Genomic DNA, 26,291 nt, shown 5'->3' with positions numbered 1-26,291 from the left:
TGCCTTCCCATTGTAAAACTTGAGAGTCATGGCATATTAACCAAAACCAGATACATCCATTGAGTTTCCATATTCTGAAGCAGTATAGGGTGGGGTAAAGCTGGTATTAATAGGTCTATTCATCACAATAAATGTTCCTGGTAGATGTGGGTGGTTCAGACTCAGTGAAGAAATGGCTCAGAAGTGATCAGTCTCCACCCAGAGAAGCAGGAATTTGTAGCAGGGAGTGTCCTACATACCGGTAATAAAAAAAATGATGGCTAACTGAAGAGTCTTTTCTTGAAGGGTTTTATTTTAAGTTCAGGTGAGCTGAGGTTTCGTTAGCACCAAGACTCATTTTGTTTCCCCAGCTGTTTTCTAATGTAACTTGCTAATTATTGGTCTGTGCTCCATAGGTAAATCTGCATTTGGTTAAGAGCTGGCTTTAAGCTGTCATCTTCTCACTTCTGTCCCAGCGCACCATAAAAAGCCCTATAAAATATGGAGGTTCTCAAGGGAGTTGGTGTCTGTAGTGCTGACTGACACGAAACCAGCATTTTTGTGAATTTGTGTCATTATGTAAGTTGTATATTCTCTTCAGAAATTTATCTGTTTATTCGTGGGTTTAATTGCTATTTCTTTTAGAGCAGGGCTGGGAGTTCGGAATGAGAAGTCTGTGTTGGGCGTTGTACCAATACATAACAGAGAAGGCAGCTCTGCCCTTCAATGCTAAGAGGACATGACAAGATGACAGGAATAACAAAAGGGGTGGAGGATAGAGAAACAAAATGCACAGAGATTACCAGAAAAATATGTGGCTACCCACATTAAGTAAGTAATTTAGAATACAGTGTGTTGCGCTTCAGTTATACAGGAATATGCATTTGACAGAATTTCAGATCGCATTTAGGGATCTATATGGGTTTTTTTCCTCTTTTAGGAAAAGAGTTGGACAAAGTTTATTTGTGTATATACGGAATAGTCTTCTGTACCTAATCTTGCTTCCGTGTCCCTGGAAGGCATGTGTACATGGAAATAATTTCTAGGTTGGTGAAACTGAAAAGTAAAATGAGACATTGGTGATGTCAGGGTTTAGAACTTGGATATCTGCTCATGAATGGATGTTTTAAACTCTCTGCTCAGTGGAGAACAGAGGGATCGTTTCTGTTGTCAGTTGATGGACTGGTACAGATGGTTGATCTCAGCAGAATACACAGCATCACTCCACATTTTGGAGAGCATGGGGGTAGGGGATCCAGTTGGTCAGCTGAAGGGGAGAAGAGCAAGGAAATCTTATTTCAGTGCAAAGCCCAAACATAGGCAGAAAGGAACCTTTCCCCTTAAAGTTATTTTTTTGGAAGGATGACAAGAGTTCATGTGGGGTTTGTGACATGGAGTCACTGAGGTGAAGGTAACCTGTCATTTCCTGCCCACAGTGTTTACTGTGGCCATCTTCAGAGGCTGTAGGGATGGCTTTGCATTTGGTGGTATATTCTGCAGGGGAGCTTATGGACTCCCTGCAGGTGAAAGGAGCACATTCTTCCCTCATCTGCTAGATGGGCTTTCTGTCCTTCCTCCTATGAATAGTCATTTTGATGTCCATACTGTGAAGTCACTGAGACCAGGTGGGTGGAACAATGGTCAAAAGTTGCCTGAGAAGCCTGGAAATGAAAATGCATTTCCATTTCTTAGAGTAATGCTGATGTTTGTCTCAGCTCCGGGTTTCTTTGCTGAGGGCTTTCTGCAGCAATTGAAGACAGTCTGTGCCTTGGTGGAGGAACATTGTCTGTTCAGCAATGCAAGGGCTTGTAATTTGATCAACTAATTCTGCGATGGTTGTGTTTTTGTGGACGAGTGTGGGAGGTTGTGTACCACGTCACATCCTTACTGTCTTGGGTTTTGCCATTTAAGCCTCCTGTTTTCTGATTACGTAAATGCTGAGGTTTCATTCTGAGGCTTTGTTTCTGGATCCTCCTGTTCTTAACTTTGAAGAAAGCAGTTCATCTCCACCACAGTCCAGCCAATGTTCACAGTGTGCCTTCTCGGTTAGCTTCCTACACACTGTGGTTCACACTGATGAACTGCTAGCCGTCATGGGTGAGAGATGGCAGGTGCCAGGGCAAGCGTGGATGCTTGTAGATTCCTCCGAAATATGTGGCAGTGAGAACTCAGACGGTAAATCACATTTATGTTTGGTGATGATGAGAGTAGACCAGTGGTAAGCCAGGCTGGAGTGGGGAAGGTGGCCAGAGTCTGGGGCCAGGACCCTGGATCGGTCAAGGATGGAGGGAAGAGAAATGTGGGGCTGGTGAAACAGGTGAGTCAGATAACAGTAGGTGGGAATATTTCTGCACAGATTCCTGGGTGGATGGGATGAATTGGGTGCCAGGGTGGTCCCCTCCCCTTCCCAGCACCAGCCTGAGCATCCCTACCATGGATATAGAATTATCCAGCTGCAGCAGGTGGATGGAGGGCAAGGGCTGGGCTTGACCTTTCCTTGCCTCCTCTTCTCCTGGAAGTGCTGGGAGCCACCAGCTTGGAGTCTGAGTTAGCAGTAGCTACCAGCAGTAAGCAGATGCAATTTGGCTTCAAAATAACCCTCCTCCTTCTAACTTTTAGAGGTGAGAGGTGTCTTTTTGATTAGTTCTGATAAATAACAATTTTGGTATTGTGTGAGTATGACTTGTCATGAGTTGCATTGCTGAGTTTCAGCATTATTGTTTGTCAGTCTTTTTTAAAAAATTAACATTTTAGTTTTTTTAACAAAAGAGCTAAAGTGCTATGGTTTGGACTTTTTAAGGACATTATTCTTCTTTCTATTGAAATAGAAATGAAAAATGGAAGAGGAAGAAAATTAAAGAATAAAGTGTCTTTTCCATTAAGATTCTTTTTTCCATCCTTTTACTGGCATATGTGGTGGATATTTGTAAAAGTTTCTTTCATTTTTTTAAGAGCCCCCAGACATTTTTGCTTGAAGAAAATGTTTTAAACGTGAAAATCTCCTTTTTCATTAACTTCATTTTGGAGGTGTTTTCTTGCTGTGAGATCAACTTACCGATTGGAGCTACCTAGTTGGTCTCTCGAATCCATTTTTTGTCAGTGGATTTCTGCATAATCATTGCCCACTTCTTTTTTTGTGAGAGTAGGATTATAATGAAAGAACCAGAGTGGGCATAAATTAAACTGTTTAGTCCGGATAAATTATGCAGAAAACATGCATCTCATGCACTTTGCATAATATCAGGGGTAAAACATGTCATCTTTTGAAGGTTAGCTTGTAGAGTGCAAAGGAAATAACCAGACTGTAGTACTTCGGAGCAAATTTTTTGCTTCTCTTTAAAAATAATAGAAAAATCAGTTCTTTTCATACAGTCGTGCGTATTTTATGTTGCTGACTTTGCTTTTTTCATAACTTTTTCTTGCACAGTTCTTCAAAAAATTCCTTCACTGTCTTTCTCAGATTTTATCTCAGAACATGTTTTTGTCATTAATTGCATTCTTATGCATTCATTGTTTTACCAACTTTTTGTTGGCTTTCAGTCTATCTGTGTGTGTCTTATTATCAGTCCCCATTCTGTTTGTCCTAGAAGTGTGATTTCTTCCCCCTCCCTTCCTCCCTGTTTTCCCCCCCAAGACTCCCTCTGTAGTACATCAGTGTTGTGTTATTGAAGCCATTGCCAAAGGATTTTATGGAGGCCAGAGGGATGAATGATTTGAAAGAGGATGGAGGTAATACATCTGTTGGTAACTGATAAATGTCATGTTCTGCGTTGCCCAGGAAGCTGCTGTGTTTCTGATGGCTGGATGACTGCGTGACAGGGCAGATCCTTCCGTGTTGTCTCTCGTCTTACGTTTGTCCCTAAACAATTCTTACTGGCCACCTTTGGAGACAAGATGCTAGGTTACCTGAGTCTTTGGTCTGGTCTATTAAAGCTGTTTCTGTGGTCTCATGAATCTGACTCTGTCTGGTTAGGGCTCTCCAGTTTGTGGTGCAAGCAGCATGTATCTGATCAACAATATGATGGTGGAAACCCCTGGGGAAATGCTGCCCATCCCTTGGCTTCATGACAGCGGGGTTCATACGTTTAAAAACTGAGGAGCAGAGGTAACCACAGGTGAAAGGAATGATGGTTTTCAACCTAGAGTAGGCTCTGAGATTACACCTAAAAGGACATCTGCTTGCGTCCAGGATGAGCTCCTGAGTGAAATCATCATGCAGACGAGCAAAGGATTTAGGTCTTGTGTCCTATCTCTTTTTATGATGAACCATGTCAGTGATCAACAGAAGTGATTGCTTGTGGCTATACTTTCTCTCCAGAGCACTTTACAGTTCTCTGGAGACCCAGAAGGTCCAAGAGGTGGCTGTTCACTTGACACGGGCTAAGCTGATGCATGTAAGTAAATAAGCGTGACTTGCTAAGTGCCACATCACAGACTGAAGGATCAGCCTCAGCCCTGCATCAGCCTTTGTTGACTGTGTTTTGATTAAACAAATGAAAAGGAGGCAGATCCTTCAGTTTTTGAGCTTGTCATAGAGCAGTATTGGGACACTTTACTGGAAATTGTCCCTTTGTTTCCATGTTGCTGGTTTTCTTTTCTGAGAAGCTTTGCTCAAGTATTGCCTTAAAGCAGCCTGCTTCCAGGACAGGAATTGTGAGCGGACCGTCAGGAGCCCACAACCAGTTTTTGTGATTTTTGCCCCCATCAGCCTTTTCCACGGGGAGTGGATTGCCAGCCTTCATTTTTTTTGTGTATTTCTAGAGCAGAAATGAGCAACAAAGATCAGGTTATTGTCTTGACTGAAAAGAAGAATTGGTTAATATTTTTGTTCTTTGCTTTTGGGTCTTGTTTTTTCTTCTGAGTTTTCCTGTAGAAGCCTTGAAAGATACCTTCATATGTATCATTTAATACCAAGAGGAGTTGCATTTAGTTTAGTGGCTGACTCAAGGATTTGGAATATGTGAAAACAAATATAAGTGTATTATAAGACTCATAAAACTCCTCAATATGAAAATGAGACGAAGTGCAGTATTGGTGGTTCAAGGTCATCAGCTGCACTGTGGCTGCAGGAACCCCCTTCCTTTTGGTCTGCTGGACAGATTGTGCACCAGACAAGTTGTATTACTCTGATGAGAAATAGTAGGTACCATTAACTGCTACTGTAGTTGGGCAGATACTCAAGTGGTAAACTACAGACCTGTAATAAAAGTAGACCTGTTATCAATGTGGGCTTTAAGTTATGAGAGCACAAACGAGGGGTAACCATTTGAGGCAAGGTTGTTTGATTTGGACATACCTACAACTGGGGGGGCGGGGAGTGCAAACATCTGTTTCAAGGTTTGGTTTTGTTTTGAATAAAAGTATCCAGTCCTAGTTCAGGGTTTTTTTATGCCAAGTTCTGGTTCAAGGCCGGAGGGAGATCTTACAACTGACTTAGAAAGTCCTGAAATGACTCAGAAAGCAACTGCCAGCATAGACTGTAATAATACCCACGGTCATCAGTGACCCATGGATGCAGGGCAGACAGAGGAGCTGAGCACCCGGCTGCACCACGCAGTCCTGACACCTTTGCGAAGCAGTGGTCCTGCAATGGGGCTGCTTTGACTGACACTGGTCCATGCACTGTGCCTTGTATTTTGGGGGGTAATGCTATGTTTCTGTGTGCTTTTTAAATCCTGCAAGAATTTACTTGGTTTGTGGGGGTTTTTTGTTTGTTTTTGTTTTTTTTTTTTGGTTTTTGCAGTCAACTGAGTAGACAAATCGGGAATCTACTTACATGAGAGACAGATACTGAAACTGGCATTGCTGGGACATGGATTCTAAATATTTGGAAAATCTGAATCATGTTGATGCATGCTATTACTAATAGAAGTGCTTTTTAATTATGTTGACAAATTAAATAGAAGGATGTGGAGTTGATAAAAGGAAAAAAAGTTTCACAGATACTTGTTCTTACAAAATAAATTTGTTTGACTGTATTTCTGCCTCCTTCTAAAGTGTTGTCTGCAAACAAGTGAGTACATTGGCAGGATATTGGTGAAAGGGTTAAAACTTGACTGAGTATGGGATAATGAAAGGGAAATTTGAATTAGAAACTATTTGTATTGGAAAACTGGTAGACAAAAACAGGAGAGAGAAACAACCCTATCCATTAGCCTATAAAATGTCCATGTTGCTGATGCTAAGCCTAAGAGGCACAAGATTTTAGTAGAGTTGTATATGTGAATGAAATTGAGCTGCAGATTTAGTGTCCGTTGAACAAATCAATGGGATGGCAGTGAACTGCTGCTGTGAACTGCCTGTTTGCAGCTGATAGGCCCTGGAAATTAATTGCGGAAAAGAGTGGAGTCAGTTATTCCAATTAGCACATCTGGGGCATTCACAAGCTACTCATTGACGACTGAAAAATGGAGTAACGTCGGCTGGTTGAATCCTTGAAGGATTACTAACCCTGAGAACCACCAAGCACTTCTTGGGTGGGGGAGTACTTCAACCTAAATAAAGAGCGTTAGTTCAAGAGGTTTTTGCTGTTTTTCTTCCTTTCATTAGTTGAAAATTGGAAAGACACCTTTCATAGCAACTGTCAGGAAAAGAGGGTGTGATATGGATTGCCTTCACTCTCTCTGGTTCACCTTGGAGCTGTCTGCAACATTTCATTCCTCTTTACTCACTGGGCGGATGGGATTCCAAGGTAGAGGATTTACTTCTTCCATACACACTTCTCTTAGATACTTCTGACAGTTTATCTTGGACTCTGAGTTTTGTTTTGACTGTTTATTACTTCTGTGTGTTCAAAACATAGATGATACAAGTTTGGTTTGCAGTTTATGGGATGTGAAAGGCACTTGGGAAAGAGCTCAGCAGAGCCCTCTGCTCTATTCAGCACAGCAGGACTTTGTGTATGGATAAATTCTCTGTCAATCAGGTGTATTAGCTCGAGGAAATACTTGCCAGGAGCAAGGAGGACTTGCCAGTTAGCTGACACTAAATTGTTTTACTTGAAATATCTTGGGCTGCTGAGCTGCTGCTAAATCTAGAGTCCAGGCGAAATGTGTTGTATGGGGCAGGATGTGGCAGGATGTGCTGGGACTGTTGGTGTTCCCAGTTCCAGCACAGGTATTGCTGGAGGATCTTAACCATGAACACCAGCTACAGAAAAAGTACATCCAATTTAGCCCAAAACCATGCTCAAAAGAAATGAAAATTTCCTGACAACTGGAAATCCTGTTTTTCTGCCAGCTCTGTACCTGGCTCCAATTTCATCTCCTAATGGAAACAACCTGCAAGATCCTAATTACTGGTTGACAGCTTGGGACAGAAGAGGTAATGGCACTGTTAAATGCAGGAAGGAGATTTCATCGAGGCTTTGTGAACTGTCCTGCCTTCTCATTTATGTGAGGCAATGACTCAGCTGTGGATCTGTGGTCTGACCCCAGGTCCCTGTCTCAGACCGGATCACTCTGCAGTATGGATGTGATCTGGATCAGCTGTGAACAGATGACATGGGACTTAATTCTACCTCGGTGCTTTTATGTTGGCCTTATGTTGCCTGTGGGAGGCATAGACTGACAGATGACTTGGCCAGTTGCCTGCTAGTACAAAGTTGAATAGGTAGCAAGGAGTGGAGCAAGCTTAAACCATCAGAGGAAATTTTTTCTGTATCTTGGTTCTTTATCACATTTTTTTTTATATGGTAGTAGGAGTTTTAAAGCTGGATTCACCATACTGGAAATCCACAGCATCAGCATTAATACTGATTTTCAACCTTTTTCCTTCTGTTTTATTAGCTAGATCATTTTGCAGATCTGACCTGGAGCTTGGCTTCACAGACACTTCACTCAGCACAATGAGGGGCCAACAACAGCCACTGAGGATGTGATATCTAGAATGACATACTGGAAGCAGAAAGGCAGACAGCAACTTCTAAATTCTCTTCCACCAAAGGATACAGGTTGTGAGACTCCCTGTCAGAGCTAGGATGGCTTCAGAGGTTCTTCTGGTGCTGCCTGTCATTCCCTTCAAAGTATGGCTTGTCTTTCCTCTTCTGTTTTTTTTTTGTAATTTTTTTTCCTTTAGGTGCTTAAAAACAGTTTTGTGTGTTTTATTTCTTGGTGGAATTCTTGACAGTTTATCATTAGAGTCACAAATTACGTATTTGGTTTGAAGCCCAGCCTATGTATCCTTTCTTGTTCTAGTGAACTTAAAAGTTAGCAGAAGCAATTTAGTAGTATGATGTAGAACTTTTAAGTGGTTTTTGTAAATGCTAAAATGTGTTCATAAACAGTAGCCCAAAATGTTCTGTATTAAATCTGTGCCCCAGAAAATGGTAGGAGGGGTTTGCCTTCCTTGCCAGAACTCTTCATCCCTGTCTGTATGTACACAGGCATACAGTCTACTGATGTGCCCAGTTTGTGTGGCAGACAAAGGGTTACATGATTTCATTTCAGCTTGTGTAAGATGACTGTCTCTCTTGCTTTCTGCATTGCCAGAAAACTTTGGTTTTGTATTTTAAGATTAAATATAGGTAGACCTAATATAGATATTGCACATGAGAATGCATATGAATGCATGTATATATAGAAAAAGGAATGAAGTACAGCTGTGCAGAAGGCAGAGCATTGGTTTTTTTCTGTTGAAAGGACCACTAGAGTATTGATACTTTAAAAAAAAAAAAAAAAGGAGAAAGAGAAAAAGAAAAAATCCCACAACAACAACAAAATCCCAAATCCCCTCAATCTTCTGTGCTGTGAAGACCCTCTGGGTTTTGGTCAATTCTCACCTTCAGGTCTGAGTGAGAACTGGCTCAGAGATTTGTTGTCTCTTAACTTCTTTTAAGAGGGTTTCCTTTAAAAATCTGTTTATGGTTGGGGAGGACATGCCTGAAAAAATATTTGCACATAAAACAGCTGTTAAGTGAATCTCCACACACTGAGATCAAGAGAACGTGAAGAAATATGTACTTCCACAGACCTCTCTGCCAACTTGGAGCCTCCTTCAGAAAATAAATACAATCTCCCTACAAGTCTCTGGTAACTTAGTTACTGAAAAATAAATTGAGCTACTTAGACCCTTGAACCTTCTTAGTTTTTTTTCTCCCCCTCCGACTAAGTCTGAAGCAAATGCATAAAATTGTGTTGGAATGATATGCACCAAAGCCAAATAGATTGATTTTAATGTTTCTTTGGTATGTTGTCAGCTAGTCAAGTGCAGGCAGCAAAGTTCATCTCTGTGTGAACTAACCACTTCCAGTAGTGCAGCTGCCAGCCTTCCAGCAGCAGATTAAAACATTGCAAAGCCCTCTTTAAATCTCCTCTTGATGCCACTCGCCGAAAAGATCATCACCTGCGAGGGGCTGTTGGAGGTGTAGTACAGTGTTATTAAGGACTTTTCCTTATTTTTATTTGAACTCCTCTTTCCTTCTTTTGCCTAGCCCTGAAAGCAGAGGGCTCACGTGGTGGCACAGCTCTATTTTCCTCTGTTTCTGTTTGTTTGGGGGTGCCGTTTGGTTCTGGTGTGCATCTGCTTGGGCTGCCTAGTCCTACTCCTCAGTGCAACTCCATGGCCCTTTAAAACCCTCTGCGGCTAAAGCCAGAAGCGGTCGGTGGTGCACTACAGATGTTTTTACAGTTCGTTTCCAAACAGCTGCTTTTCCCTTCTTTCGTCTGTTTTTCCTTTATTTATCAAGTCCCTGAGGAAGGCTGCCGGCTCACAACCCTGGCAGGGACTCCCTTGGTAACAGCCATTGCACGGAGCCCTGGGCAGAGCCCCGGGCAGCACCTGCTACTGCAGAGGGGGGCTCACTTCAACAGGTTGCAGCAAGCCTGGGCATGGGGCCCTGGAGGCTTGGCTATGAGTGGACAAGCCAATGTACCTGCAGCTTCTCCTAAAATGGTCTGGGAATAAGATGGAAAAGCACTTGAGACAAGGGTCAGTCATGCCAGGGTCCCTCTGTGGTGGCTGGAGCCATGCTCTGCCTTGAGTGCATGCCATCTGAATAGCTTTTGTCCAACTAGAGGTCTTTAAGTGAGCTCCCCAGATTAAAATATTGAGGCACATACCCTGTCTACCATCCCAGAGAGCAGTGCACACTTGCTGCTGCCGTCCACCCCTGGTGTTCCCTGGTGTGCTGAGATTTGTCCTCTACTGAAGTAAAACCTTTTGATTGCAGGTAGTGGGAAGAAGGAAGAATGAAAACAAGCCAAAGTGGCCTATTTGGCCAGCTGACAAAAATCCCCAGGTGTTTGCAACCAATCCTTGGCTCAGAAGCCGGACATTTTCCCATTCATATTCCCTTTCAGCAGACAGATTTCTGTGGATTGTTTTGGGATGGAAAGTCCAAAGATGAATCCTTTCTCCACTTGCTCTCTAACAAAGTTGTTTGTTTCTTAACTTGTTCACAAAACCATTAATATGTTCCATCTGCTGCTTTGTCTTTTAATTTTTCTTTATGGCAGTTCCTTTCTTTGTAGGAGTACAGGGCAAGCGAATGCTGCCAGTGGCCTCTAGGGTTGTTACAGCCCTGTTTGCTTCAGTTGTGTGAGGCCAGTAAATGCAGGGCTGCCTGTTTTCTGAATGCTGTTTCAAGTTTTGTAACAGCAGGTTTCAGATGGCTCCTGGACGTGGGAATGCTTTGGGAGTTGGTTGGTTGAGAGTCAGGCCTGGCTTCGTTAACCTGGGGTCCTGTCAGCTCTTTCGTCATCATTTTGTCAAGTCTGGGCTGGGTAGATAATTGCTTGTGACAACTTTATAGCTCTGAGAAATAAGGTTTTTTCAGTGCAGGCTCTCAGAGCAGCAGCTGGAAGGTTGGATGCCAAACCAAAGGGTTTACTGGATAAAGAGATAAGTGATAAAATGATTTTGTATTTTGTGCGATTCTTTTATAAAAGGGCTCAACTGGTTGCCCCTAATGCTGAGTGAAATTAACTGTGTGGTCTTGCAAAGTAAATGCCCACCGTGCTCTGGCTTCTTGTTGAACATGTGGAGTGGGGGCAGCTCTGGCATGGAAGGAAGAAGCACTGAGAAATCAAATTTGAATAGAGTGGATTTTATGCAAGCTCACAGGGAGCTCTGTCCTGGAGAGAAGTGACAGGGAGCCTGAAGGGCTAGTCTTCTGCTTTGGCTTATTTCTGGAAATCCTCAGCAGAGGGTGCGGCAGAGGTTGCCTGTGCCTTGTGGCAGAGGAGCAGCAGGGCCAGAGGGCAGCACCACTGCTGGTGGTCCTGCCTGTCTAGGGGCAGGGGAGAAACGAGTGGAGTGGGATGCCATCAAATGGGTTGGGTTGCCATCAAATGTTGCCATCAAATGTGTGTGTGTACTTGTGCAGCAGGGGAGTCAGAGGATTGCAAGGATCTCTGATAGGAGGGTCGAGGCAGGAATGTGGTGGCACCCACCCTCTGGTCTGGGGTCAGAGTGCCTGTGAAAGAGAATGATGTGTAAGTAGTCGTTGTGGAGACATCCACATCTTTCCTCCATGCCTGCTGCCCAGTTTCCTCACACAGTTGGATCAGAGATGGACCCTTCCTCTCTTTCACTTGTTGAGCAGGCTGCTGCTTTGCAAGTGGTTGGGGGTGATTTCTCATTTGAAACATCTTTCCGCTAAGCTGTCAAAAATGAAAGTCGCTTTTTCTTGGCAGTGGAGATGCATCACTTCTGTTAGGGCTCCCCTTTCGATGTCACTGTCAGTGATCTGCATCTGCCATGCAGTATTAAGTGGATTCAAGCTGAACATGACAGAATTGCATGGTGTCATGCAAAATGAAATGCCATTACTTTGTCTGCTGAGTCTAGAGGGCCAAGAGCAGGGATGGCATTTGCTAGTTAACTCATTTCCATACTTTGGATATTTGGCAGTAGCTTTGAGCTCTTTTCTGTTTCTACTGTAGCAGTTGGTTTGTTTCATAGCTTATCTGCTGTTGAAGTAAACTCTTCAGAGTTAGCTTGGTGAGAGGCAGTTTGGCAACAACAAGTAAGTTATGCAGCATGTTTTTCCTGTAATTTCTTCACTATTACAGCATTTGCAGTAATGTGACAAGAAAAACATTATAAGGCTAGAAAGGTGTGTTTGGCTTTCACATTTGTAAAGATGTTCTTTAGGACAAAACTGCTTTTTAAGGTTTATTAAACACTAAGAGTTGGAATTATTTTATATCCTAAAGTGAGACACCTTTATTCCTAATAAATAAGAGATCTGATTTCTTTTTTGAGTTCGTGTAGACTTACCAGTCCTGCCCAGATGCTAACTTAGATAGAGAGCTACTCTTTGTCTTGGAAACCTGCTTGCTTCTGATTTAGGTTTGAATTCCATAAAACCTACGTACTTGGAAAAGACTTGTTGAAATTTGAGTGGAATGTATACAACTTGAAAAACCATGCATGTGAATACCATTTTGGAGGATTGACGCATTCATGCACTGATGAAGCATTTAGGTTCAACTGGATGAGAGCACTGCTCTGTTCTCTTTAGCTTGAGAAGCATAACCATGCATCTTCCTGAGAGCCTCTTTCTGCAACCTCTCCTCTTACAGAATTGTTACTGCTGACTTCAGTGAAATATCTGCGCTAAGAAACTTTGTCAACCACGATGGTTGTGTTTCAGTGACTATTTAAAAATACTGTATGGAACTTCACCCTTAGAGAAGATGATGGGAAAGCAATTGTTTTCACTTCTGTTTAGGATTATTTTTGGCCAAGGTTTTTTACCAAAAAGGGCTTAGTTTCAGAATACTAAATGTGAAAATCTGTGCTGAATGACTTCGTTATTAACAACAGAAGAACTGTCCCATATGCTTTACTGGCAGAGAAAACATATTTTTACATAATAGAATTAGAGCAGAAAATATTGTTCCCTCTTGGAAACATTATAGCATATTAAATATGAACTTGGAAGCTACATTTCCAAACACTTTGATTCCAAAAGCTTATTAAAGCTTGATGTGTGCTCTAGTATCTTTCATTTATGTTGGTTGTATGCATCCTAATTAGCTAAGAAAATTATGTGTATCTTGCCACTTCTGCGTCATCAAGCAATTCTCAGGGAGTACCTTCGCTTTTATGGGCTTAAAACTGGAAGTGCAGTTTTCCTGGCTAAATATATGAAAAAAAGTGCATACACAACTGACCTTTTACCCCTTAAGAGCTACTCCAGGCATTGACATTTATGAACATATCGTTTTGTTTGGTTTATGTGACATCTGGAAGCCTTGATCTGAATTGGTCCTCTCCTGTTGTGCAGGGCACTCTACATAAGGATCAATCCTTGCCTAGGAGAGTTTACCATCTAATTAAAACTAGATACAACAAGTAGCTTTACCTAAAAGCCAAGAGGAAATGGGAAGAAGGAGATGGTAAAGCACAGTGGGTTCTGTTGTCTCTGGATTCACATTAAAAAAAAACCCAAATTCATAGAAAAACTGTGAAAGCAGTATTTTAAACTATAAAACTTGTTGTTTTGCTGCTACACCTTAGTATTTTTTCACAGTTGGATTTGTACAACTATGTTCAGATGAAGGTTACAATGGTAGAAAAATCTCCTGGTGACAGCCTGTACAAGTGCAGAGCTCCTGGAGAGATGTCTGCTGGAATCTTGGACCTAAATGCTGCAGCCTCAACTGGCAGCGGTTCAGTCTGCAAAGAAACATAGGCAGACCACTAATAAAAAAATTTCTGCATTATTAACACTCCCACTAGGCATCTTTGACCAGACTTTATATATGCTTTGACCTGTTGATGATTCCAGGTTACTACTGGACCTCCCTCTGCCTTTGATTAAAAGCAAGTTGCAACTTATGTCACTGGCAGGAGTGAGCCCTGTAGGAAAAATGAAGGTGTTGCATTGTAATACAGGAGTGTTAAACCACTACCTGGTCCTCTTCAGCAGTCCTGTGAGACAGATTTGGAATGAGCAGCAGAAATGCACACTTTGCTGTGCTGTTCCTGTCTCCACCTGAGAAGATGATGGCTGCACCCCTGCTGTCTATTTAGGAGCCTTTCCACTGGGGCTGGCAAGAAGGACTCCTGAGATGGCTTCCAGTTATTGATGTTTCTTCCAGAACCTGAACTGGGAACAACCACTTCCCATCACTGTTCCTCTTGAGAATGAATAAACTCCTGATGAAATGTTTGTAACCATTCAGGGCATGCTTCAGCACAGCAGTACCAGTAAGGAGAAATCTTTGTGGAAACTGCTGGAAATGCATACCTGCATCATAATGAAGTTACTGTCATTAAGAAAAGGAAGAAAGTTTTTGCAACTCTGGATCAATGAACTAAATCTTAAATTCAGTTTTTATATTTAAAAACCCACTATTTTTAACATAGAATATTACTGGAGATGGGGAGGAAAGAACTCTTCAGAGAGATGCCTCCAGGCAGTAATGGGAGATCAGCAAAAATATTTAAAAACTGGCATAAGCACATTTTAACAATGCTAAAAGAAACGAAAGCAAAACTCCTGGTGCTTCTTTTGTGACTGCCTTTTTTATTGGTGTGTTAAGTGAGCTTTTTCTATCATCCTGATTGTCTGGTCAGAGAACGTTTTATATACACATTCATTTGGCAGAGCAAGTTGGAATATTACTTTTTTTACTCTCTGTGTTGCATTGTGTGTGAAATGTGCATGTGCTTTCGTGAACATCGAAGACAGTATCTTGGGTCACAAGTAAAGTAGGATTTGAATTACGATTTTTGACATAGAACATGCACAGGTGAGAACTAATGAGTGCTTTTGTCAACTGGGATTGCAGAGACCTCATTGGAAAGGCTTCAGGTGTTCTTAAAAATCCCACCCATAAATAATCCTGCAAAATACCTCTTCCCTCCACCTGTAACAGAAATCTAGAAAGTGGTGTGGTTTGTCTTGGAGCTATTTCAGTCACAGGCTCTCTGTGACAGCAGCCAGCTTGCAGGCAGGTGGGTTCTCCTTTGCTTTGCTTCACTTACCCAGACTTCAAATGAGACCCTCTGTAGAGTGAGATTTAAGAGAACCAGAAACTGAGCCCATGTGGCTTGGCTTGGAGGTACTGGGTTCCTGTGATCATCCTTGGTGGCAGGGGTCTTGCAAGTGGCGAGGTAGGGAGACACCCCAGGCATGCGTCACTCAGCCCTCGCTAAGGCTGCCATCAGCATCTTTGTCCAGCAAAACTTCTGTTCATTTTCTTGGCCTTTGGGTTAGACCCAGTGTTTTGCAGCCTCTACTTAATCATGCTGTCACTGAAGGACAGCATATTTGTTCTTACCAGTCTTCCCATTACCCATGTTTATGGACTGTCAGCAAGTGCCGTAGGCTGTCAGCTGCCTCTCTGTGCCCACGCTGTCTTCATAACCAGATATTTCCACAACAGAAAAGGGGATTAGTCACAGGAGGAAGCAGGTGTGTCACGTATAGGAAAGAGCATGATTAAACAGTGGTATTTTCTGCTTAGGCTTCTCCAGTGAGCTGAAGGAGTCATTCTCAGCACAGCATTCCCCGCGGTTCAGGTGCAAGGCTCGGGGAAAGGAATACCACCAGGCTAACACCTGCCTTTTGTGCAGGAACATGCTGCCTTTAACTAACCTGTAGGAAGTTGTCTCATTTCTGCTTATGAGCCTTTGGAGGAGGAGGAAAATAAAAGACTTCTTCAACTCACAGTAAATATGCTGTGGTATATTTATGTGTTATATTTATTCGTAGTTCTTTGGTCCTTCTTTAGCTAAAGGTTTTTCATGCCTTTCTCAATGAAACTGTTGGTTTTGCTTTTTTTGCTAAGTTTTGCCACCCCCATGATCTGTGGGGATCTGAACACCCTTGTCTGAAGACAGTGGTGTGAGGGGAAGAGGAGAAGTTTGGATTTGCTGCTGTTGGTACCACCAAGAGCAAGTGGAAAGGTGTGCTGCTCCTGCTGCTCTCCTGTGCCTACGCTGTTTGTTCCTTAACTGTCTTGTTGGGACAATAGCCAAATCTGGGGTTCCAGAGAGATGCTGTAGTTAATGGGGTCATTTTTCCTTTGCCTTAACTGTAGCAGGCCCTTTTTTTTAGCAATAGTTTTTCTCATAGGTCAAACTGCCCCCACTTGCAGAAGAAAGGTGTGTACCTTGACTAAGGCTTCACCTTGTCATCCTTCTTACTTTTACCTATATCAGAATGGCCAGATGTTTGTGCTTTTCAAACCTAGGTTGCAGTTGCTATGGAATGCTTTGTTTTTGTTTTCTTACATCCCTAAAAGCTTTGTTTTTGATTGTTATGTTGCTAGACCTAAGTTGAGCTCTTTGTCATTGGTTTTTGAGATGTTGAAACCTGTTAGGGAGAAACCTGTGAGAACTCACACTGTGAAACTGGTTTTTACCTGGTTGGGTCTGAGTGCTTCTTGAGAAGAAGCAAATCTAGATGAAGGGAAAATTGTTTCCCCTTCACCAACATTTTAGGAGTAAATTTCACCTTCAGACGCACCTGCACAACTACCCCCGCGGCAAAGAGGGACAGAATTTGGGCTTTGATGCTCTGATCTACTATGATTAAATACTGAGACAAGGTACAAATGGATTTTGCCCAGCCAGAGGTTGCCTACATATTTATTTTTCTAACATACTTGCTGATAGTTTTAAGAAATGTCTGAAAAAGTCCAGCACAAAGCCAGAATGTAAATTTATTGTTACGCTACTGTTGTTCAGGCGATTTAGAGTAAAACATTACATGTATTTTGGAAGAGACAAAATAAATATTAGGACTTTGTACCTCACTTCCCTTCCACAGCTGCTCTGTATATCAACAACAGTAATGAAGGAATAACACAAAGATAGTCACCTCCCTGGAGTGACTTCTAGCACGCAAACAGATTTTATGGATGTGCATTGTTCAGGAACCTTTTTTTCTCTGTGGCAGATACTGGAACCAAGTTATGAAATGGTGATATGTTGCTGAAAAATAATCCCTATGTATTTTGACAGCAGCTTCCGAAAACCCCGATCTAGTTTGAGGATTATCTTAATCTGGATCAAGAGATACTGATGAGAACTTGCAGGAGACAAAAGCATTTGGGGGGGGCTTTATTTGCTTCAGGCAACTAAAGAGAGGTCATGGAAAAATTTTGCTGATAGCCTAATTACAGAGGGTATCCAAACCGAGTAAGTGCAGATGCTGTGTTTGGACAATGTACTGAATCCTCTGACACGCATGGACGTTGCTAATAGGGTCACTCTTCTTTCTGGTGGTCATCCTGGGAACACTTTGCCATGCACATGAGGAAAGAAAATGGTGATAGAAACAACAGAGAATCACAGAATCACAGAATATGAGTTGGAAGGGATCCACAAGGATCATCGAGACCAACCCTAAGCCCTGCCACCAATCTCCACTCACAAGATCCGCTCTGTTAACAAGCAGAAGATCAAGGAGGGCATCTTTCCTAGTTGACTGTCTTAGAACCTGTTCCATAAAGTTGTCATCCAGGCTTTTTAGGAATCTTTTCGCCTGGGAAGCAGCACCTGGGGATGGAATTATGTTGGGAGGTGTCATTCTTGTTTAGAGGAGGTGTGGGAACGTGGTGTGCAGAGACCTCCATGTTGCTACTGTCTCTAACCCCCGTGGTTCAGAGATCGTATCATGAAGATGTGGCCAAAATATTAGGTCATTGGTAAATGAAAGATGATTATGAGGAGCATGGCAAGACACAAACCATGTGGGGAGGTTCCGGTGTGAGTAGCCTTTCAGATGCTAGTACAAACTGGGGGATTTGGTTCATACGCAGGATTTTGTTCATAGAGCATAGTCAAGTCAGCAAGTGGGATGGATGACATTCAAGGATGCTCTTGAAGTAATTTTATATTCTTTCTGTCAGGGGCAGAAAGGAGACCTTCTCTGTCAGTAAAATTTTGTTCAAGAAAGAAGAGCCTTGTTCCAACTGGTGAAAGGGTCAGCATCATCCCTCAAGTAATTGTACCCACCACAAAAGGTTTTTTTGTGTTGAAGGAGCCTAACCTGATTCATCAGGTGGGTGAGGGGCTCCTTTAATTAGCGTGAAATGATGATTTCAGTGATAGACATGGAGAACAATGATGTTAGGCTTGGCTAATTGGAGGCTTTCTGAGCAGCAATTAACATGTCAGAAATGTAGTTATACTTGAAGGAAATGCTGAAACTTTCCTTGCCTCCTATTAAAAAAAAAACCAAACCCATCACAAAACCACAAATGGAAGTCTCCTGTAAACTAATGCAAACAATCTGGTATTGCTTCGGGAACCTGTTTGTCAGTGGTTTGTCAGTTGCTGGTCGGGTGATGGCTGTAAAGTGGGGCTGCCAGCAGCTCTAGCTTTGCGTTTGCTGAAAGTGGAGATGATCACACTGTGTGTATGAGCCTTGTTAATACCCCTGGCAGCTGTAAGAATTGCCAAGTCTATAAAAGCAGCTTATCTCCTGAGGAGGAGAGCCGCCTCACCAACCCCCTCCAAAATTAGACAGATTAACTTCCTAAGACGTGGAGAGTTATTCCACCCCAAACCTACTCTGCTCATTCAAACTAATCTCTGGAGAGCTGAAAGGCCTCTTGTCTGTGATTGGAATCATATGATAAAGCCTTACTTGCTTTCTCTTTCATTGTGCCCAAAAGTTTGTCTTGCTTTTGATCTAGCTGAGAGCTGAAGTGGCATTTAGTGTGTTTATGTGTCATGTGGAGCATTTTGAGACAAGAACTTTGGGTCTTGTCTCTGGGCTTCTGGCACGGTATCTCCTCACACCCCATGTGGTGCTCTCTGCAGGCATCAGCTGTACCTTCCCCTTCCTAGTAATGGTTAAGAGCACATCCTGGGGGAGCTTTTCCTCTAATGTGGTAGGATCTTTCAGACCTGGGGCAGAATAAGACTAAACAGGGGGTAAAGTTGTCTCCATTTGCCTTTTATATTCTGCAGATTGAGAAGGAGAGAATGCAGCAAGACACCGTGGTCACACCTCCTCTCCTGTGTCCTGGCCCCATGCTGGGGAATGACACCTGTGTCTTCTGCTGCACTCAGGCATGACCTCTGAAAATACTGTTAATAAACACTGAATTGTAGTAGCTGCATGGTAATCAAGAGATTTAATGAATAATCTTTGCCCCACTCTTCCCTATAATCTCCTAATCCTTGACTGATGGACATGGAGTTTACTTCTGAAGAGGTCTAGCTTTGACACAGATGTGTGAAGGCCATAAATGTTGTGGTTTTTTCCCCAAAAAAGACTAACTTTCCACTTTATTAAATGCTCGAGAGTCTTTTACATCAAAAATCTGTTACAGATTTTTTCCTAAGAACAAACACTCTTTCCTCCTCCCACACAAAAAGTCCCAAGGAAAAAAAGAAATCTTTCCAATTTTCAATACATCAGGGTTGTAAAAAGGCAACTAGCCCTCAAGCGCATGGGTCACTTTTATGCTCCCCAGGACTGGTACTCATTGTTCTGCAGAGATATAGCACACATGCTTTGCTTGGACATGCTAAGATCACATTTCAGAAGGAGGAGACCTTCCTCCAAACCATGTTTTCAGTGCTGATGCCAGATGCTGATGTTGAGGTATCCCCTGTACTGCTGTAGCTGTAGGTGTCTGTTACAACCTGTCTTCCCATTTTGGCATGAAGAGCTTAGGTGGTGGGTTTATGGCAGAGCCTGGGTACGCTAATACTAGGCTGGTGCTGGGGGAAGCTCATGAGGTCATGATGTGGGCTACAGACTACCCTCATAGCTGGTTACTCTGTGTTTTCCCAGGGTGCAATAGATTGGTACCACTCCTGCTTTGTTTATTGCTGGCTGGGATTGAGGTTCCTGGAAAAACTTGTCGCTGAAGGGAGGAGGAAAAGAGAAATTGTGAGACATGTGGTTAGTTGAGCACTTTTTAATTTGGGAACATCAAGGCAGACTCCCAAGCTTTCTTCTGATAAGATGAAACACTCTGAACTGTGTCAAAAAAGGAGGCTTCCAGAAAAACATCTGAATTTGGATTGTGGCTCAGACCTTGGCTTCCCTTTTGACCTTAATGTAAATCATATAATCTCCCCTAAGAAACACAGGGGACCTTGCCCTTTGAACCTGTGGTTCTTGGCTCATCCCTCTTCTGGCTTTCCTGTTGAACTCCTAGAAGCCATTTCTGTTTGCTATCAGGTTGGGGAGCTGACTGCTCTGTCTTCTGAGTGTTTCACAGAACAATAGGCAAAGATTCATTAATTCATCTGAAAGATAGTTCTTGTTTCTGTCACAACAAAATTTTTGCCTTCCTCCTTTTTTTGGTCTGCCTTGCTGGTTTAAACTCTGAATGACAATTCTAAGCCTGCTTAGCTAATGTCGTGTGAAGCAGGGAACATTTTGGAGTAATGGAGGGAGGATTGGCAGTGTTTTCCCAAACTCTGGGAAAATGTGTGATTTTCAGGGCAGGGGAGCCTGCTATCACCCACTGATCATCCTGAAACTCCTCTCTGGATCAGGAGAAGAGCAGAACTGCCTCGCTCGCTTCATTTAAAAGAAACAAAAATACAATGGAAACCTTCTCGCGCACAGACCGTATTATGCCACGTGCACCTATTTGTAACATTCAAAAGCACTGTTTTTTGAAAATATTCACTGTTTTCAATTAATTGATCAGAAATCTGTTAACCAGCTTCACTTGCACTGGGTTTTGCTTCCTCCATCACTTCTGTGTAGGCCAACGTGGATACTATAGTGATTGTGTTAGTGAAAGCTGTCACGGAGGGCTTCTTATTTTTTTCTTTCTGTGATGATTATAAAAACTTCACGTTTCTTAAACCGTCCATGGCATTTAGTGCCCTATTATTTTCCTGCTTTGCAAGCAGGAAGGGAGAAATGTATATTTTCCTTTACAACAAACTGGCCTTTGTCAGATGCTGACTCACTTTGCCTTGGTGTGCCAGACTGCTACAAATGAGTTCATTGTAAATGTCTCTAACAATGTGTAGTTCATGCCTCATGTTTTTTGGATTATGAAATCATATACTGATATACAGGTATGAGAAAGGCTCTGGATCCATTCAGCAGATGAGATAATTATCTATGCGGTAATTAGCTTGAAAAGGAGACTGGGCATAACTGTTTCCCTGTGATAACTTTACATAGTTCAGACATTGAGATGCTAATGTTTTTTTGCATTACACAGGTTCCTTCTCTTCTCATAGCTTATCTCTGTTTTAAATGGTTCAAAATAGATGGCATTTTAATTGAGAAGATGCATCAGATGCTCTGGAATGAAACCAGATTTTTCCCACTGAGGGTCATGCTGAAGTTTTCATGTAATGAGAATGACTATGAATCAATTACTTGAGACTTCATTATGACGAAAGAAAACAAACACGGCATCAACAGCGAGTTTAGCAGTCTTTGTTTCAAAAAGGAATTTGCAGAACCATTTAAGGCAAAATAAAATCCCAGAGAGAATCATCAAAGGGTTCAAATGAGAGCATAAAATACTGTACAATGAAAAATGTCACAAGAGCTTCAATGCCTAAGATATGTATGTGAAAAATTCCAGGCTGAGCCTTCCCACACTATGGGAGGTCATCAAGTAAAGCAGAGTTAGCTCTGTTTGTCTCCAGTCAAAGCGACACATGACTTCATTTGGGTTTTAGTCTCATTACTGCTGAAGTGTGAAGTGTCAGGTTAAAAAGACTACACGCTTTTCACCCATAGGGATTGCTCTGTTTTAATGGGTCAGGTCAGCGCTATGGCTCAAAACATTGCAAGCCATTAATGTTTAATACTTTTTAAATTGAAGTCCTTGAGAATACAAAATTAACCCTGTGGATGTCTGTAACTGGGACTTCTTGATATTCAGCCATTTCAAGGAATACAGTGGGCCATTACTGCTGGTGATGGAGAGCTCAAAAAACCCCCAGAAGAACATATTTTTCTCAAATGCTATTGTTCTTTACAGAGTGGTCCTGGCAGTCTGTGCTCTTGCATCCTCAAAGGTTGCCAAGATGAATTATATTACACAAACATGTCAGTCTTGGGCTATGAGAGGAGAGCAAGTGTCCAATTTAAGTCAGGCAAGAAAGTGCTGCTACTTTTCCCCCAAGAGCTTCCCATTTCTGACTTTACCTTCTACATTCCTCCTATCCTATACTGAAACTGAAAAAAACCCATCAAACAAAAGCAAAAAAACCCCAACCCAAACAAAAATAAACCCCCAAACCAACAAAAACCTCCAAACCAACAAAAACCTCCAAACCAAACCAAACCAAACCCCTCAATAGCCCTTACGCAGAAGGATGGAGATTTCTACCCCATATTATTGCAATTTTAGTGGCAAAAATAGCAGACAGAGTGCACCCCTAATGCCCACAGTTTAAAAACCCTTTGTGAGCTTCTCAACATACCACACAGCTTCTCTGGTGACTTTTGGCATTGGTGGATGTCTAAAATGTGTCACTAAAAGAAATTGGTGTCTTCTTCCATATTGTCAGCAATGTTACTTTTGTAAGGGTTTATCATGCCTTGTTGACTCTTAATAATTCAGAAAAGACTGGCTAAGTAACTGCTTAATATACTGCCTTTTTTGGAGTGGCATGAGCACAACTTGCCTTAGTCATAATTTTAAAGGAATGCAATAGTCTCTGCAGTATAAAATCTTAAGAGGAACAAATTTTTATGATGGTAACATTCTTCATTTTTTTAACCTGGAATACTGGCACATTTATTTCAGAAAAGCATAGATTATGTCAGCGTTGAGTTTGTGGCTGTATAAAACAGTGGGAAGATGAGTTAAATTGGTGTATACTGCTTTGTGGCTTACTTTTTAAATGGGTTAGTAAAAGGAAGCACAGTTAATTAAATGTCTTAAGATTTAAGATCAGTGTTCTTCTAGATGTATCGTCTGTCGAGGTCCCGTCATGGTTTTTGTTGTTGAATATCAAAGGAAGTATTCTGATCAGCAAGGCCTAATGGAGGGATGTTTCTAAAACACGATTATGAATCTTGTAAATCTTTATTTTGGATCTTTTCAGTGTCTTGAAGCTTAAGAGAGTGTGTCACAGTCTTTTACTCTGAACTCAGTACAACAAATACCTCAGCTGAGACTCGGGGTCTGAATTTTATTTCTTTGTAATTGAACATTGGTTCTTAGGAAACAGAAAGACTAAGAAAGACGGTGATATTTCCCCCTCACCACCAACACTAGAGTTGTCTATTTTTATTTACTTTGAGAGACAGGAGAAATTGGACAATTGGCTGAACCACAATAATCAGTATCACCCACTTCTCATTATTTCTGATGCTTCCTTAAACTTCTGAAATCTTGAGACAGTAAAGAAAGCACAGGGTCTTTTTTTGGTTTTTTTGTTGGTTTTTTTCCTTTTTTTTTTTAAAACCACATATAATCTGGCAAAAATTCCAGTGCTTTCAAGCAATGACAGGATATACACTGTCGTCTTTGATCCATACACTGGGAAGGGCTTTGCCCCCTACTCCATCTCTACCCTCCTCTTCTTTGCAGTTTAACTTGGGCTGTCAGAAGTGGTTTCAGTGTATAATTCTTTGCAGATAGAAATAGATCGATGTCCCTACAAGTGCAAATTTGTCTGTCAGTCCCTCCAAAAAAGGTGGTGGTCCTGATGTTTGCATCCCTCTTGCTTTGTAGCAGATGACCTGTCCTGAGGAAAAGTGGAAGAGTAGCTTTCAATTTGGGAAAAGAATATGCAGCATGGATGTTGGTTTTGATTTGTGGTTAGGTGCAGGCAGACAAGAATGAAAATGTGGTTCAGAAATCAAATGCAGACAACCACTGTTCTCCTTGGAGGGCTTCACAGAAAGCATGTATGTGCAGGAGACACTGCTGACCACTGACCACAACCCACTCACCACCCATTAGGGATTTTCAGAATCCATAAGCAAGCCAATGGCAAGAGATTTGTATCTCTTTTTTTTTTTCCCCCTGAGGAGGAATTTATTGTGAGTATCTCTTTTAAGCTTTTGCAGCTGGCGAGCTGGGTTTATATCTGAACTTGAGGCTTCATCTGAGCTGGGAAAAGCTCAGATAAAAAAGAAAAGGTTCAATAGACAAAGAATGGGGAGTTTATGCTGGGCATTTGCAAGTTCTTCCTGGGGATTTAAACTACTTGTAGATCTAAGCCTCGGATTCAGCTGCCCTATGGAAGGAGATTTGTCTTCTCTGTTTTCACTTCACCCCCAGCTCTTTGAGTGTAGTAGCATAAAGCTTTGAAAATACTGCACTGAACAGTCTCAGTCTTAAATAGCTTTATTTCAAAGCTGGCTAAGTCTAGGCACGTGGCTTAACCCCGTTCAACTCCAACACGTCATATGTGTCTAAGCTTGCTTAAAACTTGCATTCAGAAGTTAAGGATGCCCCCCTGGGATCTGGGCCAATGCTCCCAGCCGATGTTCTGGCACTCATAGCACGCTATGGGATTGCAGAGTTGGCAGAGTGTGAGCACCTCCCAATCACCCTGAGCTTGTGTGAACACTAGTGTGGCTAGTCAAACTTCTCTATCTAGCATCAGTCCTCTTATTAGCCTTGACCATGTGTAAAAGAGGCCAAAACTCACATTTTCACTCTCAGAAGCTTTTCACAGCTCTATTGATTCTGTCTGATGTGCTTTTCAACTGAGTTTGTATATAACATTAAAAAAATTATATAACATAATAAAAATGTATATAACATAATAAAAAAATCCTTTTTCTCCTTGTGCAACTGTTCAAAGCTAAATTGAACATGCAGAAGAAGTTCATTTTTCCAAAACTCTCATTCCTTGCCACTGCTCTCCTGGTGATGCAGGTGAATATGCTGGAGATGACGAGGGAACCCAGTGACTTGTTTCTCTTTCTGACTTTTCAGGGTGCTAGAGAGAGAGCCACAAATCATCTCCTCTCAGAGACCAGTGGTCTCTGACAATGTAATATGCAACTGTTCTGGTCCATGTAACTAGAAGGAAGGAAGATTTAACTTTATGTGAATTTATTTTTTAAAAAATTGTCTTGATCTCTTATGTGAGAGGCAAGAGACATGAATGAAGTATGTCTGCCATGGCGGTGCTTCTCCCTTCCTGATGGAGTTAGTCTAGCACTGTTTGTGTTGGCTGGATACAAAGCTGTGTCCCTCCCTAGATAATAGCTGGTGGTATGGAGGACCTGAGAGCTTTATGATGTGAATGCAAGCTCGACATACAAGAAAACAGTGAATTCAAACTTCTGTGTAGACATGCCTACTACCAGTCTCTCATCACCAAACTGAATGTGAGCATTTATGCCCTGTCCTGCTACTTTTGCTTTAGTGAGTGTGTGTGTGAGAGCAAGGGATCATACACTTGTAAGGAAACAACTCAGTTGGAGGGTGCAAAGCCCACGTGCACATGACATTCTGAGTCATGGCAAAGATGCAGCCAGTAGGCAGGAGAAAGAAACATAGGAACTGTAGCTCATCGGTGGTTATGGTATTGCATATGCCGATTGAATGAGAGGGAACGTTTCACTCCTTTATTAATTCACCTGCATTGGTACTTGATTATGCTACCTGCTGCAGAGCCCTTTCCTGGTTATAAAACACAGTTACATCTGCAGGAAAAATTAGGAAATGGCCTGAAAACACATTTTTTACATTTGTAACCTAGATAAAAATTTAGCATACTAAATGAACAGTGGAGAGTTGAAATAGATTTTGAGCTAAGTAGATTATGCAGTATTTGATCATGTATTTTCTAGTCTTTCTGAATGCCTATTGCTGTACCTTGTGAAGTGAATGCTATTTTCTGCAAATGCAAAATTGTTACAGTTTTCTGCTATCTATAGGAATGCAAAATGAACTCTAAATATATGGAAACTTTCTATTACCTACATAGACCAAAAAGCAGATGTCAGTCGTGAGTTAGTCCAAGTGAACAGCCAAATAAAGTTCAGCCAATGTTATTGGGAAATGAGGAAAATTAAGTAGAATATTTTCCAGCATTAAATTGCCTTGCTTCTCCAGCATGCTACTGGTATTAAAAATATAGATTTGTTACGCATGCCAGCAAAATATTTCATCCTGTAGAGAGAAGAGCATTGTGAGGGAAACTGCAAAATAATTTAGATTCTGGCTTCTCAAGGTCTTTCCAAGGTATTTATTGGGGGAGGGGGGGAGGAACGCAAACTGCAGTTGGTAAAATAACTCGGAGAGAAGTCTCTTTGTGGAAAGGGGTTTTCACAAGGCTCTTAACAATGGCTTAAGAATGGAAAGAGGTTTTCATGAGTCTACCTATTGCAGTTTTATGAAACATGTGGCTATTACATCACTTAAATAACTTGTCCTACAGAGCTTTTAGTTTGGGCACTGTTTTGACTGCAGTACTTCAAATAACTCAAGAGTGTCAGG

The 26,291-nt window shown here is 41.8% G+C and overlaps 1 protein-coding gene across 1 annotated transcript in view; it reads left to right on the top strand.

Moving 5' to 3' along the window:
• The first annotated feature begins 2,072 nt into the window (after positions 1-2,072).
• The window catches only part of BMP6 (bone morphogenetic protein 6), a 65,961-nt gene continuing 41,742 nt past the window's right edge, over positions 2,073-26,291 (top strand). Inside the window, exon 1 of the mRNA XM_018077684.2 lies at positions 2,073-2,154. Coding sequence (XP_017933173.2) covers positions 2,073-2,154 — 82 coding nt within the window. The remainder of the gene's footprint in view (positions 2,155-26,291) is intronic.

Source organism: Manacus vitellinus, unplaced genomic scaffold (genome assembly GCF_001715985.3).
Source record: "Manacus vitellinus isolate BGI_N305 unplaced genomic scaffold, ASM171598v3 scaffold_39_pilon, whole genome shotgun sequence".
Lineage (NCBI taxonomy): Eukaryota > Metazoa > Chordata > Aves > Passeriformes > Pipridae > Manacus > Manacus vitellinus.
The sequence above is the reverse complement of the archived record's forward strand: the minus strand, read 5'-3'. Positions and strand labels throughout refer to the sequence as shown.